Below are 19,108 nucleotides of genomic sequence, written 5' to 3'. Positions count from 1 at the left end.
GGCAGGCAGCAGCAGTTCCCCTGCAGCCTGTGCAGGGAGAGGCCCCTGGTGGAGCAGGCTGTCCCCCTGCAGCCCATGGGTCCCACATGGAGCAGATCTCCATGCTGCAGCCCCCCCATGGGTGGAGGAGCCCCCGGTGGAGCAGGTGGATGTGGCCTGGAGGAGGCTGCGGCCCATGGAGAGCCCCCGCAGGAGCAGGCCCTGGGCCGGAGCTGCAGCCCGTGGAGAGGAGTCCACGCAGGAGCAGGGGGTCTGGGGGGAGCTGCTGCCCAGCCGTGGTGGCCCCGTGCTGGAGCAGTTTGCCCCTGGGGGATGGACCCTGTGGGATGGAGCCGTGTGGGAGCAGTGCTTGAGGAGCTGCTGCCTGTGGGCAGCCCCTGCAGGCTCAGTTGGGGAAGGACGGCATCCCCACAGGGAGAGGATGAAGCATCAGGGACTGACCACAGCCCCCATTCCCCCTTCCCCTGCACTTTTCGGGGGAAGGGGTGCAAGAAGGTGGATGGAGAGAAGGTGTTTTTAGTTTGCCTCTCTACTATTACCAACTGTCAATAAATGAAATTTATCTTCTCTACACTCTGCCTGTTTTGCCTGTGAGAATAATTGATTTGCAGTTTCCTTGTCCTTATCTCAACCCTCGAGCTGTTTTTAATTGCATTTTCTACCCCTGTTCCTTTGAGGAAGGGGAGTGAGAGAGTAGCTGTGTGGTGCCTGAGTACCTGATGGTGTTAAACCACAACAGAGACATATACTGTGTGCTTAGACTGGCCTCTACGGATAAGAGAAATTTATGATCATACACACTCCTGTATGCTTTTGCAGGGCAACAGAAATATATGAACAGCCAGAATAAGACAGGACATTCTCGCAAACCAAGTTAATTTTGAATTATTCTGAAATACTGTAAGATTTTAAGTGAAAACATGAAATCACATTGTAACAAAAAGAGAATGATTCAGGTGATCAAAGACCCAATTAATTAAGCATTCTTCTGACTATGGTGGTCATAAATAATTAATAGAATCATAGAATCATAGAATCATAGAATATCCTGAGTTGGAAGGGACCCTTAAGGATCATCAAGTCCAACTCTCGACACCGCACAGGTCTACCCAAAAGTTCAGACCATGTGCCTAAGTTCACAGTCCAATCTCTTCTTAAATTCAGACAGGCTCGGTGCAGTGACCACTTCCCTGGGGAGCCTGTTCCAGTGTGCAACCACCCTCTCTGTGAAGAACCCCCTCCTGACGTCCAGCCTAAATTTCCCCTGCCTCAGCTTAACCCCGTTCCCGCGGGTCCTGTCACTAGTGTTAATGGAGAAAAAGTCTCCTGCCTCTTGACAACCCCTTACGAGGAAGTTGTAGACTGTGATGAGGTCTCCCCTCAGCCTACTCTTCTCCAGGCTGAACAGGCCCAGTGACCTCAGCCGTTCCTCGTACGTCTTCCCCTCAAGGCCTTTCACCATCTTCGTAGCCCTCCTCTGGACGCTTTCCAACAGCTTCATGTCCTTTTTATACTGTGGTGCCCAGAACTGCACACAGTACTCGAGGTGAGGCCGCACCAGCGCAGAGTAGAGCGGGACAATCACCTCCCTTGACCTACTAGCGATGCCGTTCTTGATGCACCCCAGGACACGGTTGGCCCTCCTGGCTGCCAGGGCACACTGCTGGCTCATATTCAACTTGCTGTCTACCACGACCCCCAGATCCCTCTCTTCTAGGCTGCTCTCCAGCGTCTCATCGCCCAGTCTGTACATGCAGCCAGGGTCTGGAGGTGAATAATTGGAGGTGAATCCAAAAGCTGATGGCAGTTATGAAATGAAGGTGTTTTAAGATATTGAGAGAAGCAAGCACACCTCTGCACCTCATGAGAGCAAACTTTAGCTTGTTCAGCTTGCTAGCAAAATCCCATGCAGATCAGATAGGAAGGCTACTGATGGTCTCTCTCAGGTTCTCCTTGTAGCCACACTGGAGAGATCCGAGTTAGCAAGATGGACTAAGATCTAGACAGAGCATTAGAAGGGCTGCCAGTTGCAAAAGGTGCTGTTAACGATATGAAGTCTGATTTCTGGCTAATTACAGCTGGCATTCCCTAGGGTATGCCAGGGCTGTTCAACATCCTGATTAGCAACATGAAGCACGCACGCTGTCCCACTGTCAGGAATTATGTAGATGATAACAAATCAGTGAAAGCAGTTGAAGCACTAAAGGTCATGGCTACAATTCAAAGGAACTCTGAAATAAGCTGCCAAAAGATGCATGAAGCTCAAAAGCAAACGCAGAGTTTTGCACCTGGACCAAAATAATCTTGTATAACAGAACGGGCTGGGTGCCTGACAGGGAAGAAAGCAGCTTTGTAGAAAACTTTCTGGGGACCTAATAGACAAATGGAGACAGGACAGATACTACACCCTTTTGGCAATGAAAACCAATTGTATACTGGGCAAAAGCACTGCAACTAGCTTGAGGAAAGTGATTCTTCCTCTCTGTTCAGCAACTGTGAGACCATATCTGGAGTACTATGTCCAGTTTTGGCTCCCCGGTAGCCACTGACATGCACGAGCAACTCCAGGGAAGGGCCACAGAGATGGTCAGCAGTCAGAGCACAAAATATATGGAGGAGGCTGAGGGAATTGGGCTTGTTCAGCCTGCAGAAGGAACAGCTAAGGGACAGGTTTCAGTGCGACCTTCAACTACCTAAAGAAAAGGGTGTGGGGAGGAAGAAGTACAGAAAAGATAGCCAGGTGCTTCTCCGAGGGAAGCGGCTGAAAGCAACAGACAAATAGCACGGAGGAAAATTCTGTTTATGTTATTAAAAAAGAAAACAAACAAAACACCACCACAAACCTCTTCTCTTCCCATGATGGTGGGGTTATGAGCACTCATGATCATGAGCACTCTGATCAAAGTTCACCCTGCCATGAGCAGGGGAGTGGACCAAACCAGCTCCAGATGCTTGTTCTAGCCTAAATTACTTCAGGATTCAGTGAAAACTTTATCTATTGTTTTCTTTGTCCTCTAAAGGCCCAGAACACGCCCAGTCCATATTTATAAACTCCATATATTAATGAGAAAAATAGGATTGCATATATTACTTACACAAAAATTCCAGCTGCTTGAACCATGAGACTTAGGTTTCTGTTCTCAAAGCCCTAACTCAAACTCTCCTCTCATTACCCTCTTACGTACCATCTGTATTTTCAAGTTTGATGTGTTTAGACTCAAACACCAACTTGTTTTCAGATGGCAGAATTGCCAAAGTCATTTCTTTTATCATTAATACTATGGAAATTTTCATCTTAATAGTTGGGGTACAAAACAAATTCAGTTTAGCTTGAAGGTGCAAAGTTGAAGAGATTTTTAAAGTATGTGCTTGATGCTAACTTGCTTTCAAACAAATAGGAAGTTTTCAAGCATGCCTTGGGAATGGCAGTGTTTTGAAATATTGATGTCTTTTGTCTGAATCTCATACATGAAGAGATGTCCAGGAGCACATCCACTTTTGAGACTGTTATCATGAATAATATATTCTGGAAACTTCAGCTTTTGTTGTCCCTTATATTACACAAAATTGATGTTCACAAAAGTCAAGGATACATTTAAGTTGATTGATCTGAACATGCGACACAATACAATTATCATTTATATATTTTAGATCAATACAACAAAAATGCCTTCACTAGTGCCCACAACTTCCTAAAAAATAAATTGGTGCCCATGCAGGCTCCTCTTCCCAAATTTCACACAGTGCTGCCTATTTCTAGTCTCACTTTTATTTCAGTTTACGCTAAGACACAGCAATTGAGTATAACAGACTTCTAAGACGGTAAAATAAATATGTCCACAACAGGCAAAGTCAGTGAAAAAAACCCAGGAACTGACCTTTCCTATTTTGGAAAAAGTCTTGCCAAACAGGTAAACTGAATACAAGAAGCAAGCATCAGTATCAGGCAATTTCAAAATCAGGCAGTTTCACTGGAAAACACAACCAGAATAATTTCCTATGTCTCTTGACAAGTCACATAATCTGGACAAAAAGTATTTCTGGGAGCACAAGGGGAAGCAAGACAAGAAGAAAGAAGGAGTACTGCTTATTATTCATGTTCACAGTAGACACAGATAAAGAAAGAAGCACAGAAAAGCTCCGGGCAGCTAGACAAGCACAAAAAGTAAGGATTTCATGAACAAACATAACTGAGGAGATAAACATTGAAATAGATGCTACAGTTAGTCTTCTACTTGAATCAAAATACTTATGGTGTATTTAATGACTACTAGCTGCTGCCAAGTGATATAATTCTGATAAAATAAAGCAAAATTTGTCTTCTAATTCTCCCTGCCCGTCAAAGCAAGGCTGATACATTCCAACTTGTTCATTCCTGAAGTCACACAGCAAACCCTGGCACAAAGTTTAGCTTAACATCCTATAGGGCTATATAGCAAAACAGGAACAAGTAAAATCAGTCTTGCTTACTTTTACATGGTATATATTTAGTTGTAGGCATTATTGTGTAGCTCAAGCTTGTGCATACTGTAAGGTAAACTGCCTTTTAGAAGACAAATACGACATTCTCAGAACACAAGAGGACAGCAAGAAAGATGGTATGAGAACAGAAGGAAACAAGATTCAAATTCATCCAACTAAGCATGGATGAGTAGGTGTCCTCTAACCATGCCTGGACTTGTGGGCACACCATCACGAGAGCCTCTCTGCCTCTATCTCAAGTCACATCTAGGTTTCTGCTCCTCCTGACATTCCAAAATTTGTCTGTTGCAGGCTCCTTTTCCTAAGATTCAGCCTAGACTTTTCCACGACCAATTTATATTTCATGCTAAAAGGTCAACCTTCAGCACAAAGTGTGTTACTTCCCTTCACAGGTGTTCATCTTATTTTCTCCAGCAACACTCCCCCATCCCACCTCATCTGATCGGACTTCATAAGCTGTATTATTTTAGGCAGCCTCTTATGCCAAGATGACTAATCACTCCATAACTTTTCCCTAAAAAGATCAAAATCAAATGCACAGCTCTCCATCACTAGCAACCAAAGCTACCCTCAGTAATCACGGAGGGCTCAGTGAAAGCTTATGCAAAGCCTGAATGCTTCCCTATCTCTGCAAGGACTACTGTCATTCTCTCTGTATATCACAGGACTTCATTTGCTCCTCTCGGAGCTACATCAATAACAGCCCAGTCATTCCCACAGTTACACCTCACGTAGTTCAGTCACGCTGTGCTCAACTAACACACCTCCATTTCAACTCGTTTTCCAGTGACAAATTTAATTCTATGTGTTACCCAAGTTTTTGTCACATCTCTGCTACTCCCCTGCAGGGCCACCTAGCGCTTCTGATACTGAGGATTAAAAAGCCTGGCACTGTGGAAGTGGCACATTTCAATAGCACACAGTTATTTCCCATTTACCTTCTCAAGTAAAAAGCTTGTCCATCTCTCATCTCCCTTTTCTATAGCACTGCACCACCATCTTCTAACACTTTTATTCACTGAATTTGCAATGTCTGATTAGGATTTTGCCTTCTGTAATTCCCAAAGATCACTACAGCCTCAACATCAGATTCAAATGTATAGACACAGAAGTCTGGATAAGCATCATGCATTATACAATACTCAGGTAAGTTTAAGATTGACTCCCCACCTCACCCCAGGTGAATACTTACCATTAACCTGTTTCTTCTCTTCAGACAGGATAGAAGAAACGTCTACAAGCATTAAGAAAAAGGAGCACGACAGTAAGAAGTTGCAGCACAGTACTTGCACACGTCATACTATAAAAATAAGCCAAAGTAAGGCTCTCCAAATAAACCTTCCAAAACATTAACAGATTCACCAGGATGCTTCAGATATCAAGTCAGCACAATTAAATGCAGCACTGATTACCATTCCAAAATATTACATGCAATTCAAAAAAAAGCTTAAAATAACAAAAGTTGCACAGCACTAAAGGGTAAGAAACATAAAAACTTCCCTGGCTCTTTAAAACAAAGACCACAGATTATCTTGTACAATCATAAGCTTGATAGCCAAGAAGCTTGCTAAGTCTGTCAGAGTTTGAAAGACACTTGTCTCGAGACAACACATAGTAGACGCTGAGTCTGACCTACAACTATCTAAATCCAATCTTTGGCAGAAACCCAGGAAAAGGAAAATCTTCCTTTAAGCTCAATCTGTCAAGCAGCTTTATTTGACAAGTTATCTTCAACAACAACAAAAAAATATAAGTACTAGTAGAAAAAAAGCAGATACAGACCAAGTAGATGAATACATAGTGACAATTCATACATATGGTGCTCCTCTCAAGGGCAGAGGCATAGTGTCTCTTGGCCATGTATCTTTCTTCTAGTCCTCTGGATGTACCCAAGTCCCTTCTGCCTTCTCTATATGCGTATCTCAAATTTTCCCAGTATAAAGACCCCTTTTATATTTGCAAGATTTGGGGAAGTGGGAGCATCCAATTTGATCTTCCTGCTCCTTTTCATGAAGGCAAAATGATGAGTTACATAATCTCCCCTTATTATGGGCTTTCGAGCCTCTCTCACTTCTCTCCATCACAGCAGCCAGCATTAGAGGGAAAATGCCAGTACAACAGCAATAAATAAAATGCTCCTGGAACAATCTGCCAAGCATATAGTATTGCAAAAGGACTTCAGAGCTGATCAAGTATTGCCCTTATCAGAGTCTTTCACGTTGTGCCACTGTGAGGTGAAAACACTCCACGGGATGAACGGGACAGTTCACCCAAACCCTTTGTTTTTTAGGCTGTATTTCTTTGTATATTCTGCTATACACAGCTTCAAGCTTTCTGCCAGGATAGGCAAGTCACAAAATCTCATTTATCATTAAAGGGAATTGTTTTCAGTTCAAAAGTAAACTCTCATTTCACTACATTTTAATACACTGCACTGAAACCAGCATTTGCAGGTTTAAGGACAATTGATTGAGGCATTTCCAGGACACAGCCCTACCTCCCTCTTTCCTGGATCATACTATAGCTCTCAGTCTCATCTCACTTACTCAATACAAATACATGCATTCCAACTCCTGAGTTATGGTACCTGTGAAGTTCCATACAGCCACATACTTACATACATCTGAGAGAAACATCAGCGATAGTTAAAGGTACTAAAGCAATGTCTGTGCTGATGTTTACAGCCGAGTACTCTGAAGGGAAGGCAAGCAAAATAATGCCAAAAAGCTTAAAGCTGTGAGGAAGAGGAATAGATAAAAAGATAAAGGAATTATCTTTCTTTGTTGAGAAAGATAGAAGCAGAAGGGAGATTCTGAAATAATAAATCTCTTGCATGCTTGATCACCACTGTAGTTACTGCATGGGCCTTCTCAGCAAGTACAAACACTACACATTTCTGTGCACAGCTCTTCTGTTCTATAACATTGAAGAAGGGGCACTTCAGAGTCTCCTGCTAGTTGTGTATGCAAGAATAAGCTTCAGCTTCCTTAAAAAAGTTCAGTGAGTAAACAATTGTACTATCTTCCAAAGAAAATCCAGAACACAGGAAACAAAACTAAGCTGAACAATCACAAGCCTTCCAGCAATGCCCCAACAAACCTACATCTGACTTACTCTTATCATATGCCTGCCCTAATGCCAAAAGCTCACCCACCCTCTGCCATGAAAAAGAAAGCAAATTAGGCTGTAATTTGAAGTCCTGTCATCCCTCCATGCATATGGGCCTATTTAATCCTACATGCAAAGACATGCACCTTCACTGTTTTGTTCTATTTTCAGACCCAAACTTTGCCAAATACAGTTTGCTGAAAGGACACAAGCTAAGAAGCATCACTTTCTGATAGTGAAGCTGGTCAATCATGTTTTTGATAATTCACCACTTAAATGAGGATACAGAACCCACCACAAATCACGGTACACTTTGAGAATTTTGCTAGGAAGAATTTCAGCAAATTCAGGCTAATCAGTTTTATTCGTCATTAATAAAATACAAAAAAAAAAAAAAAAATCAAGCCTTAAATGGCCAAAAGAGAGACAGGCAACCAAACCACTTTCATGCAGCTGGTAACCTTTCACTTGCAAGTTTTACTACAGCAAAGTGTATAAAGCAGTGCTACTAGAGAAGAAAGCAGAGAAAAAGTAAACAGCAGAAAATGGACTGTCACAGCTGGCAGGAACAAAGATATGTTTATTTCTTTACTGACTTGCTGTCACAAGAATTCCCTCTGGTTGCAGAAAAGTCAGACTAAGGAGATCAGTAAAAGTCAGGTTTATTTTTAAGTTTCTAGCTCAGCTGACAAAGTGGCAGTAACTTACTCGTAACACCTCAACTCTATGAAGCTGTTACACTGTCAAGGTGTCTCCATACATTGCAGCACTCAACTTAAAAACTCTACAATGGCATTAGCTACCTAGCAACACAGAGATGTAAAATCCTCTTCCCCCCTTCACAAACAGGCAAACTCAACTGAACTGCTTGGCAAAGCGATCTGTGTGCTGAGCAAGTGCATCATGCCCCATGCCAGAAGGTGAAGAGCTAAAAGAGATGGCTGAATTTGTGAACTACAGGATTACCAGATAAAAATAGTTGTAAACAGTAATTCTGTCATGCTTTCAGAGCAGATCTGCTAAGGGCCTCCATCCAGTGTCTGGTTTTAAGATACTGTGATTTTTTACTGTGACCTACAAACCAAAACACTGGAGAGTAAATTCTTTTGAAGCCACCACCAGCATTTTAGGACAATATGCTACATTTCATGCTGGCCTGGCCCAGATGAGTCTGTTGTATCAGCAAAATTTTCTCTAAGTAAATTCGAACTCTAGCAGACTCAGTAAAGTGTTCTGGAAAGGATAACTGTTCATAAACTGTATTCACATATCTCAATTCATATACAACTTTTGAGACCTATGCCTGGTGCTGAAATCACCAGAACAAAAATACTGACTTTTATTTCAAGAATCACACCAGGGGGCTTCCTGTGATAGTTTGCCTCCTCCTCCCCTCGCCCCCCCCCCACGCCCAGGACCTAAAGAAGAGAGAGCAATCCTTGGGAGAAGAAAGAATATATATATATATACACACACACACAAACACATATGTTTATTTTCTGATGACTTAGAACAAAAGACAAAAGTTAGCAGTACATTATGTGTAAAAGGCTTCATTTATAAAAGTTTCATCTTCAGGTACATACTATCAAAAGACTGAGTACATGCAACAGCCTTTGTCTCTATGTCAGAATAGAGACTCTCCTCATAAATAAGACAATTCAGGATTTTTCACAACTTTGGAATTAAACATATTAGAAATCATTTCATTCTAAAACCCCTCACCTTTTGGAGCAGCAATAGGCTTGAAAGCCATTCTCCCAACAAGACATTCCTTCAGCATTGATTCATAATTGACCCAACGATGGACCTATATTAACAAAAATTGGATTTCACAACGTTTGTAATTCTTATTTTGTTGTTTGCTCTATGCACTAAAATACAAAGACCATTTTTGTACAGTGGCTAACATCTTTCTTTTTGTTGGGATTTTTTTTTCTGTTATTTACCCAGACAACAGTTTCTCAATTTTTCAGTACATATTTTTCACCACTACTACAGATAAGATGTACTTAAAAACAAACAAAAAAACAGGACTCTGAATATGACAGTAGTTTGATTTATTCAGGTTATGTTTTGCAGTATCTGAACATCATAAACTTGAGCTACAAGAAAGATTTCAGAAGTGTGTTTTTATGATGTGTGCTATGTAATTAACAGAACTTGTCCTTACCACAAAGGAAACCAGCCTTGTTTAGACACAAACATGGGGAAAGAGGCTGATGAATGAACCAAAGACAGATCATAGTAGTTCAGACACATCAACACCTCCTATGAAGTTGGTGTATTTCTGTTTCTGTCTGACAATCACTGAATTATTGGGAAATAAGCTGTTTTAGAAAGTCAAAGTGAAGAAAAAGCAGTAGCTTTACAGACCAGAACTGAAAAACTTCCCTAGAAAATGGATGGCAGGAAAGCCAGTCCTGACAGAGCATTCAGGACAACACTACAAGAAGAGAAAAGGAAATGGAGTGCAGCATGACAAATTTAAATGGAACATAAAGATTTCAAAATAAAAACTTTAAACTTGACAAGCTAAGCAGACAAGATAAGGTAGCCCACAACTTGTAAGTTGCCTTTCACACAGATAATGGAAAGAAATTAATAATTTGAATGACAGTTACATTTTTCAGATATTTAACACTAGCAACCAACCAAAGTCTTAAATAAATCAGTATCTGACAGACATAGAATGCTACAGCAGAGGGGATAACAACAGAAACTTATCCAGAACAGGAAAGACGTGACCCAGAAACAAAGAGGTGAACTGGTTACTTTAAAGATCTGACCAGTGTTTTTCACTCTTATGACAAAACAAACAAATAAAAATGTATAAATATGTATCTGAATTTGGTAACAATTTGATGGGTTTCTGGTAATATTTCTGCTGCCAAGATTCCTGTTTCTGAGTATTACCGTACAATATTTGACAGTGCTCCTGCTACAGAATCTCAGGCCACAATTTCATACTGTATGAACTTGCAGGACAGAAAATACAAATTTCTTTAAACCAGAGTAGCTTTGTGACGAAGAGAGAATTATGCCCAAATCCAAGACTTCATTTGTGAAAGGATTAACCGAAAATACTAAAACAAAGTTTAAAATCTCATCTTTCCTTTATTTACGTTTATTGCTAAGCACATTTTTTAAGTAAAGGCATAACATACTGTGATTCAAGAAATGTAAAGCTCTAACAATTTCCTCTCAGATATAAAGGAAATTTCCTTTCTGCTCTTTCCCATTTTCTCAGGAAAAACTTGTGAGGCAAGGTTTTTTGCATAATGTTTATTTCTAAAAAATACTATCTCAATGAATCATCCTTTACAATATGAGATTTGCAAGCGCTTCCTTACAGAAAGGACACCCATTTTGCAGACCTTTTCTTTTCAGTCTTTTCAAAACATTTAAAGAAATGGGGAACAAAGAAGAGACCAACTGTCATTTTGTGATTTGTTCACAATCAGTTAAGAGCAGCCCCAACACTTTTTCTTAATACTTTGTTTGCTGATAATGCAATAGCCAAGTTAACAGACAAAAGAATACTGCACGTATTTGTCAAAAAAAAAAAAAGTTATCTGAGAAGAAAATGCTTCTCAACTGACAGCCATTAGTGAATGCGGAAATTTAATAAGGCAGTAGTATCTCAAGTTGTTGCAAGTTTACTTGCTATTTCTGCTAAAAAAATAAATTTAATAAAATGGTCAAATTGAAGCATAATAAAGGGACTTTTTTTTTTTTTTTTTTGATACAAAATTGAAATTATATGCCTCTTTCAGTACATATAAGTGCAATTCTGAACTGTAACCCAACACCTTCCCTTGGACCTCAAAAGGTTTGAACCACTGGAATGCCCTAAAAGAATCAGAAAACATGCATTTTTTCAAAATACCTTTTGGTGAGCAAGTGCCATTCGCTGCCAGTTGTTCTCACCTGATCAAAAAGATCTGTACCATCAGTTCCTGCTGCCTTCATCAGTTCATCCTCACCACCAGGATGATATTCCATGTACGGTGTGACATTATATACAAGTCCTGCAGAAAACGGAATATAAAAACACACGAGTAACATTTCCACAACCACTGAGACTACTCTCCCAGCTCCAAAACCAGTGGAAAGGTTTCTGTGTATTACACAGCGTGATGTCAAGCAACAGACACCTTCAGAACAAACAGCATGACTTTCCAAAACTAGAAACAGAAGTTGCACGATCTAATAATGCCCAAGACGTATCTTATTAAACAGAGGTGTCAATTCTACAGTGACGTTCCACTTGTCCCAATATACATCTAGAGAAAATGTGAAGAGTTGAAAAAAACAAACACCTGAAGGTGTTACAGTCTAGTTAAGGGGTATGAGAGCCAGAGGTCAATTTAAAGACATGAAATTGAGCCAGTTAGTGCACAGAATTGTTTTTGCTATCCCTTCCAATTAAATTACCACTGATGTGCTGTCACAGTGGCTTCCCTGCCACCCATCACCTATGGAATAAAACGCCTATGGGAGGAAGCCGTCTTCTCCAAAGAAAAACTGCTGCCATCAGCAGCAAAACTTCCAATGTACAGATTCAGCAACATAAAAAAGTAAACATACTCTATGTTTATTAAAGGCTGATAACACTTGTAACAAATTTGCCCCAATAAAAGGACTCAGCATTCTTTCTAAGCAAGTACTACACTTAGTAATTCTAGTAAGATAAAAAAAATGCTTCATAGATTTGAAATAATGAAGTCTAATTAGTGTTGCTATGCAACCAGAGTAATTAGAGCTTGGGGAATGCTGCTATAAACGTTTAACTACAGATTTAACTACAGACACATTGCTGCTCTTGCACAACTATTGCAGGTCTACCCAGCAGAGTATTTCAAGAAATATAACATTATCAAAACAGGAAGCTACCAAAGTGGAACTGTAACAGTGTTTACATAATAAGTTTGTAACACATTTAAAAACAAACAACCAAACAAAAACATGACTTCAGAGAAAGATGTAGGCATTCAGCACTGGGTGGGGGGAAACACAAACTTGGGACAATCCTAGTTTGTAAGAACCCTCCTGGACAAAGAAAGGACTTTTGCATTTTACAGACCTGCTCTTCCGATGGATGTATCCACTGTGCCACCTTGTGTGCAGCGTTGATTACTGCACACAAGAAACCACACTAGGGAAAATCCAACTAATTAGGAACTCGTGAGTATTAGACAAATGTTCAGTTTACCATCTGGCTTGTATGAGCAAAAGAAATCTCATTTATATATCCTTCACACTTTTCTAAGCCCCCTACCATCCCATTTTATATACTCACACCCTATATGACAGCTCTCTGATGAACACCCTACTCGTTTTTGAACAGTTAGCTCCTGATTTTCTTCTTCATGTTCCTCTCAATTTCTGCTCTTTCCTAGAGAGCCACAGTTTAACTACATCAATACAAAGACTTCATTTAGCTTTTCCACAGTGGTGTTATTTTAATACTTGTCCTCATATCAGGTCTATAGGTAGTCTATCAGGATTCTCAGTTACACTGCTTTTATTTTCTTTAGTAGTTCCACAATAACAAAAAGGCAGAGATGAGAAAAATTAAAGGCAAATACAGAAGCAGTGTAACGGAGTTCTTGCAAAAAGAAGCCTCAGTGATGCAATCTAGGGAGAGTAAGAGATTAAAAACAGAACTGAGGCATTTTTAAGTGGTGATTCTGCCCTCAGTAGTAGATGTGTGTTCTTCTGAAAAGGATACAAACAAACCTCCACAGTTTTGCTATTAGGTGCAAGAGCAATACACCAAGCATTAACAATGCTATTATTTTGCACAAAAGCTAGCATCGAAGGACATTTTACTCTTACTTTCATTCTCAACCCACTCCCCTAGCCTCCCCCTTTTTGACCCAACAAAAAGCGTCACTCTTGTAAAGAGCTTAGTTTAATTTTTCTGGAGTTCAGAGATGACATTACATTAAATTCCCTACCAGAAGTTACCAGCAACATGAAACACTTCCAAGAGAAAGGTCACATTAGCCACTCTGATCTTCTTAATCTATTTTCACGTGTTATCTCATAGTAAAATAAAAGCATTATTAATGTATTTTAGCCTCTAAATGATTAAACTGGAGAGCAAGTATTTTCCTACTTTCTCTAAGACAACTAGGAACTTCACCTTCAGTACACAAAATACTCTTCTAGCCAGGGCTATTGCTTCAAACCACCTTTAGCACATTGCCATTGTACACCACATAGCAATTCCAACTTTTGAGCCAAAATTTCCTAGAATTAATAGCAAATATCTGTGGTAATCGACTCATGCTGTTTGTTATGCCAGATACAAGCAACAATTGCTCTGTATGGCAATTGTCTCTCACCTTTCTAAAATTTTTCTGAAGCAGTACATGGGCCTACACACGCTTATTTCCCAAAGACCATCCTACAGATCTAAACATCTTTTTAATACATGTTTATGTCTCTACATGCTTTAAAGCAAAAATCTTCAGCTGCTAAGGATAATAAACACTCCAGGACTGAAGACTGTAAGTACAAGTCAGCATTGTTAGCATCTTGTTCTTGATGAACCCTTGTTGCCTGAGGCATCACCTTGTTTTGTTGTTTTTTTGCCGCTTAGTTATAAGTACAGAGGAGAGGTTAAACAAAAAAATGCAGAAGCACCATCACAGCAACCAACCTCTTATACATATCCAGCAGTCCTCCTTTTTGTTGTGTTTAGCAAGCTCATCTTCTGTCACTTCAATCAGCCTCCCCTTTAAACCAGTCAAGTCCTTCCCACTTTTAGTTAATCGAATCCAATCCATTAGGCTCCTTCCTGGTTTTAGAGGTACCTGAAAAATAACAAATGCATCAACATTATTAAGCTCTAAAGGAAGAAAAAGCCATTCAATACACTTTTCTGAGCTCCCAAGGAAGATGGGAAAAACAAGAAATAACACAACCCATACGCTTTAATGACACTGGGGAGCCCTACACAGCAGTAAGGCTGCTTAAGGAAGCTTCCTATCTCATAACCCAAGCAAGGGAATTCTCGAATGTCAAATGTATGGAGAACTCTTCCCAAAGCAAGCTGCAGGTACCCAATCTTCCTGAGGCAGTAAAAAGATTTATCAGTGTCATTTGGTTCATGGCCTGGTACTTATGAGCAACAAAGAAAAGAGATTTGAAAATCACGGCTAGGGAGGAAAAGGTTGGGAAGTTCACCTCTGAGGAAGGTGGGGGCGAGATCTGCTGGCTTGCCAGGGACAGAGGCAGAACAAGACCTGAAGGATTTCTATCGCCTTCCTTAGGCCGCACGGGAAGGGTTTCACCACCGGCAGCCTCCAAAAGGCGAAGCAGGAGGCACTGCCAGCTCCGCAGCCGAGCCGGGGCCGCTGTCACCGCCTCTCCTTCCCCCCTGGCCGCCCTCCGGGGCTGGGGGCCGGCAGGAGGAGCTGAGCCCCAGCGGGGGAGGCCGCCGGAGCGGCAGCTCGGAGCCCCGCGGCCCAGCCCGGCGGTGGGCCCGCAGCCCCGGCCGCGCCCGCTCCCTGCTCCCGGTTCCCCGCTCCCTACCTTGGCTCGGCCGCCCGCAGCCACCCGCTGCTGGGAGCTGGGCGCCGGGAAGGCCCCCGGCGGCACGTTCAGCATCCTGCCCGGACCCGGCAGCCCCGGCGGGCGGGGAGAGCCGCGGCAGGGCGCAGGCGCCGCGACACGGCCGGGCCGGGCCGGGCCGGGATGAGATGGGGCGGTGTCAGCGGGACGGGGCGGGGACGGGAGCGGGGCCTGCCGCGGGGTGCGGGAGTGGGGTTTGGCAGCTCCTCGAGGGCTGCTCCCACACGGCTCCGTCCCACGGGGTCCATCCCCCAGGAGCAAACTGCTCCAGCACGGGGCCCCCATGGGTGAGGGCAGCTCCCCCCAGACCCCTGCTCCTGCGTGGGCTCCTCTCCACGGGCTGCAGCTCCGGCCCGGGGCCTGCTCCTGTGGGGGCTCTCCATGGGCCGCAGCCTCCTCCAGGCCACATCCACCTGCTCCCCCGGGGGCTCCTCCACCCATGGGGGGGCTGCAGCGTGGAGATCTGCTCCATGTGGGACCCATGGGCTGCAGGGGGACAGCCTGCTCCACCAGGGGCCTCTCCACAAAACATGAGTAACTTAAACCCCTTCATAAAAATAAAGACTAAATTGAATAACTGTAACAGGTAGGATTTGGACTCCCGTCTGCATCTCAAAAGCAGCTATGTTGTTTCTTTTCCATCTTTGAAAATCCTTCATAACGACACAGCATTAGAATACTTAATCCAATACGATTCCTTGACAGGCCTCCACATGGGGCACAGAGCAAAGTCTTCCTTGTTTCCTCAAGTTCTGAGGAAGCTACATGACCAGAGCACTTAAAAACAAGCCACACAGTTCTCTGCTCCTAATACTGATGTCCAAATTCATCAAGTTCATAATCTATGAAATATTGGACCTTAGACAAAAACACTAATCAATACCTTCCCAGCCTAGAAGCAGGAAGGGACTAAGACAAAGGAAAAGGCTCAGATAAAGTTACAAAACATTCCAGTTTTATTAAGAATAACTTACATACAAATAAATTATCTTTAAAAATACTATAATACATTTTTATATTAAGCTTAAATTAAATCTTAGAAGTATCCTTGGTTGGCCTTTCTTGCAGTCAGCAGTCTGATTCTGTTCTTGAGTCTTGTTCCAGGTCATCTTCATCATCTTCACTGTCCGAGTCTTCATAAAAGGAGATTGTAGCTTGAACTGGAAAGTTTTTCAGAAGTGCTTCAGCTTCCTGGTATAAATAATCATAGCACCTCGATTTGGGCCAAAATAGTCTGAAACAAGCATACAGGTCAATTTGCTTATTATTATGTTCTACTTGGAGGCTGACAGACAAGAAACAGCAGTGAAGTTCTGTTAACAGACAAGCTTTGCTACAGAGTTTTCCCCTCACATGCTCAGTCATGAAACTAATCTCCACATTTAAGCAGAAAAATGTTCTCTGGATTGTGTATTTTCATCTGAAGAAAGAAAAATGCCCTTACAGCACTAGTATTGCAGCAAAACTATTCTAAAGCCCAGGATCCACATCTGAAACTTACCACTCCAGTACTTCATTAACAGTATTCATGGGGATCTAATCCAAATAGTACTGCCCTCACTGGAACAATTCCTAGGGAATATAATGGGTGTCAAACAGGATCCCCCAAATATTTGGATTAGTAGTTTTATTAGTAATGGTCAATCTTGCTTGTTGTTTACAGTGGTCTGAAACAAGTCTCAAGGTGAAAAGAATTATAAGTCTAAGAGGATCAGGCCTTGATATTTCCCCACAGTCTTGTCTGTCCAAGTAGAATTATCCACTGACTTCTATAAGAAGGGACCACCTAGGTCTAGATTTTAAAGTAGTCCATGCTGTATCCATAAATTAGCATAAGAATTGCTGATAATAAAATGTCACAAGGGCTATCAGCTAGTGATGTTACTCCACCTTACATATGCTGCTGTTCAGCTAACATCCTCTTGCTTACTATTTGGGAGTAACTGCAAGAAATAGACAATGGAAGTCCCAAGAGCTCAGAGACTGGCACAATGCAACATAATTAAGTGCTGACTACAGACTGTTCGAAAAAGAAATACATTAAGGAAGAGAACTAGAGGGTTTTCTAGCAAATACAAAAATGCTTTCTAGCTTGCAGCTTGACAGAGCACATCTTCCTCTGCAGCACAAAGCACGCTTGCTTTGTACCATCTCACTCCCAGTGCTCCCTGCAGCATTCACTCATGCACGAGAACAGTGTCAGAAATCAGCCAGCATAACTGCTTAAATCGCCTGTGCTTCTGTATTTGACAGATCAGAGCCTAAATTTGGGAGAAAGCTGCACCTTACCTGGATGAACTACCTGTGCAGTTACACAAAGCACCTTGCAACAACCCCGAGTGCTTCTGAATACAGATCCAGCTGTAAGTTTTATTCATTTTCTGACTGACAGTGCAGATACCATCACCATTAAAGTACCAGTCAGTTACACGAGCTTTTGTCTTGGCAGTGCTGGCTTGGTTCATACCCTCTCCTCCTGCCACTCGCTCCCACACCTGCGCTGGGAAGACATGGGCACACCAAGGAAGTGGGCACACCTAGGGAGTGTCCTTCACCCCACCTTTTGTAACCCTGGGCACAGGAATGAGTAGCAGGGTGTTTCACGCAACAAAACAATCCAAAAACAGACAACTTAGAGAGCAACTAAGCCCCAGACCCTAGAAGCACGCTGACAGCTTAAAGATCAAGCAAATCCCCAAGTGCTGGCAACCTGCACAAGGGCCTGCCGCCCAGAATAGCACTGCGAAGAGCCCAAACCACCCAGAAACTACCTTAACACCTATCCATGGGTAAAAAACAAACAAAAAAAAGGGTGGGAGAGGCGCTCCGCCGGCACTTACCTGACGGGGTGCGCGTACTGCGCCAGCTTGCGGGAGCCTTGCGCCAGCCCGCGGGGGCTGCGGGGCTGGGGACGAGAGAGCAGAGGTCACCCCCGCGGCCGGCCCGGAGCCCCCGCCACCCCACCCCGGCCCCCGGCAGCTCCCCTTAGAGCCGAGCCGCCCCACTCACCACAGCGGGGCCGGGCAGCCATGGCCTCCAGAAGGGCGCGGGGCTGCGGGGCGAGGGCAGGGCGGTGAGGCCGCTGTGATGGCGGCGGCGGTGGCAGCAGCAGGGCGGGGGGGACGAAGGGGATGAGAGGGGCGAGAAGCCCCGGGGGCAGCCGCAGCGCACCCCGCCGACCTCCATGCTCCACCACACGGCTCCTGCCACCGCCTCGCCTCTCCTCGCCCTGCCCGGGGCTGCTTTTATAGCCCGCGGCGGCGGAGCCCACCTCCCCCGGCTCGTCTGCCAGCGCCATCAACAAACAGGCGCCGCCGTGTAAACGCGGGGCGCGGACGCGTGCATGCCCCAAATGGCCCCTGGTCGGGGGGAAGGTTTGGCGACGGGGTGTGAATCACACCCCAGAGGTGATTCACAGTCACACATGGCCGCTGCCCGGCCTCGGGGGGAGCCCCTGTGGGAACGGGGGGCGGCGGGAGGGGCGAGGCGAGGGGGCGCCGGGCGTTATCGCCCCGGCCCCACCGCCTCCAGGGCAGCCTCTTGGCCCTAAAACCCTGATCCTTTATCCCCGAGGGTCCCCCGTGCTCGCACACAGAGGAATTTCACCCCGGGGTGCTGGAGAAAACGCCTCTTCCAGGGGTCCTTGCTCCCTAGCCCGCCACCTCCCGATACTCCCCGTGGCATGCCCCCCCCCCCCCCCCCCCCCGAGGCATCATCGTCAGCTATCATAGCTGGTTTTTATAGGGTATTTTTACCGAAACGTGCCTTTTTATTCTTTTCCATACGCTCCTGGCACTTTATTCCGCTGCCAGCATCAGATGCTCTTGCTACATGCACGAGGTTTTATACCAAACTCGTACCGTGTTCCCCAGTACCGAGGGAGCTCCTTTTTATTTCTCTTTTTTATCCCCCCTCCCCCCCCTTTTTTTTTTCT

The 19,108-nt window shown here is 43.7% G+C and overlaps 2 protein-coding genes across 4 annotated transcripts in view; both read right to left on the bottom strand.

Moving 5' to 3' along the window:
* The window catches only part of LOC311433695 (cytochrome b5 reductase 4-like), a 35,968-nt gene extending 20,701 nt beyond the window's left edge, over nt 1-15,267 (bottom strand). Inside the window, exons 1-5 of one of the 3 annotated variants that reach the window (XM_084513109.1) lie at nt 15,136-15,267; nt 14,261-14,414; nt 11,521-11,621; nt 9,316-9,400; nt 5,675-5,716 (exon numbers count right to left, since the gene is read on the bottom strand). In XM_084513109.1, coding sequence (XP_084369235.1) covers nt 5,675-5,716; nt 9,316-9,400; nt 11,521-11,621; nt 14,261-14,414; nt 15,136-15,210 — 457 coding nt within the window. In that variant the 5' untranslated portion in view covers nt 15,211-15,267. Of the gene's footprint in view, nt 1-5,674; nt 5,717-9,315; nt 9,401-11,520; nt 11,622-14,260; nt 14,415-14,787; nt 14,928-15,135 lie in introns of those variants that run through there. The other 2 variants (XM_084513111.1, XM_084513110.1) reach the window with 2 other exon arrangements.
* An 840-nt stretch (nt 15,268-16,107) lies between these two features.
* On the bottom strand, nt 16,108-18,769 carry RIPPLY2 (ripply transcriptional repressor 2). The gene is made up of 3 exons (XM_084515342.1): nt 18,184-18,769; nt 18,015-18,079; nt 16,108-16,408 (listed from the first exon to the last, which is right to left on the bottom strand). The coding sequence occupies exons 1-3, from the start codon at nt 18,358-18,360 to the stop codon at nt 16,243-16,245; spliced, it is 408 nt and encodes a 135-aa protein (XP_084371468.1). The 5' UTR covers nt 18,361-18,769; the 3' UTR covers nt 16,108-16,242.
* Nucleotides 18,770-19,108: the final 339 nt, after the last annotated feature.

Source organism: Aythya ferina (genome assembly GCF_964211825.1).
Source record: "Aythya ferina genome assembly, chromosome: 3".
Taxonomy (NCBI): Eukaryota; Metazoa; Chordata; class Aves; order Anseriformes; family Anatidae; genus Aythya; species Aythya ferina.
The sequence above is the reverse complement of the archived record's forward strand: the minus strand, read 5'-3'. Positions and strand labels throughout refer to the sequence as shown.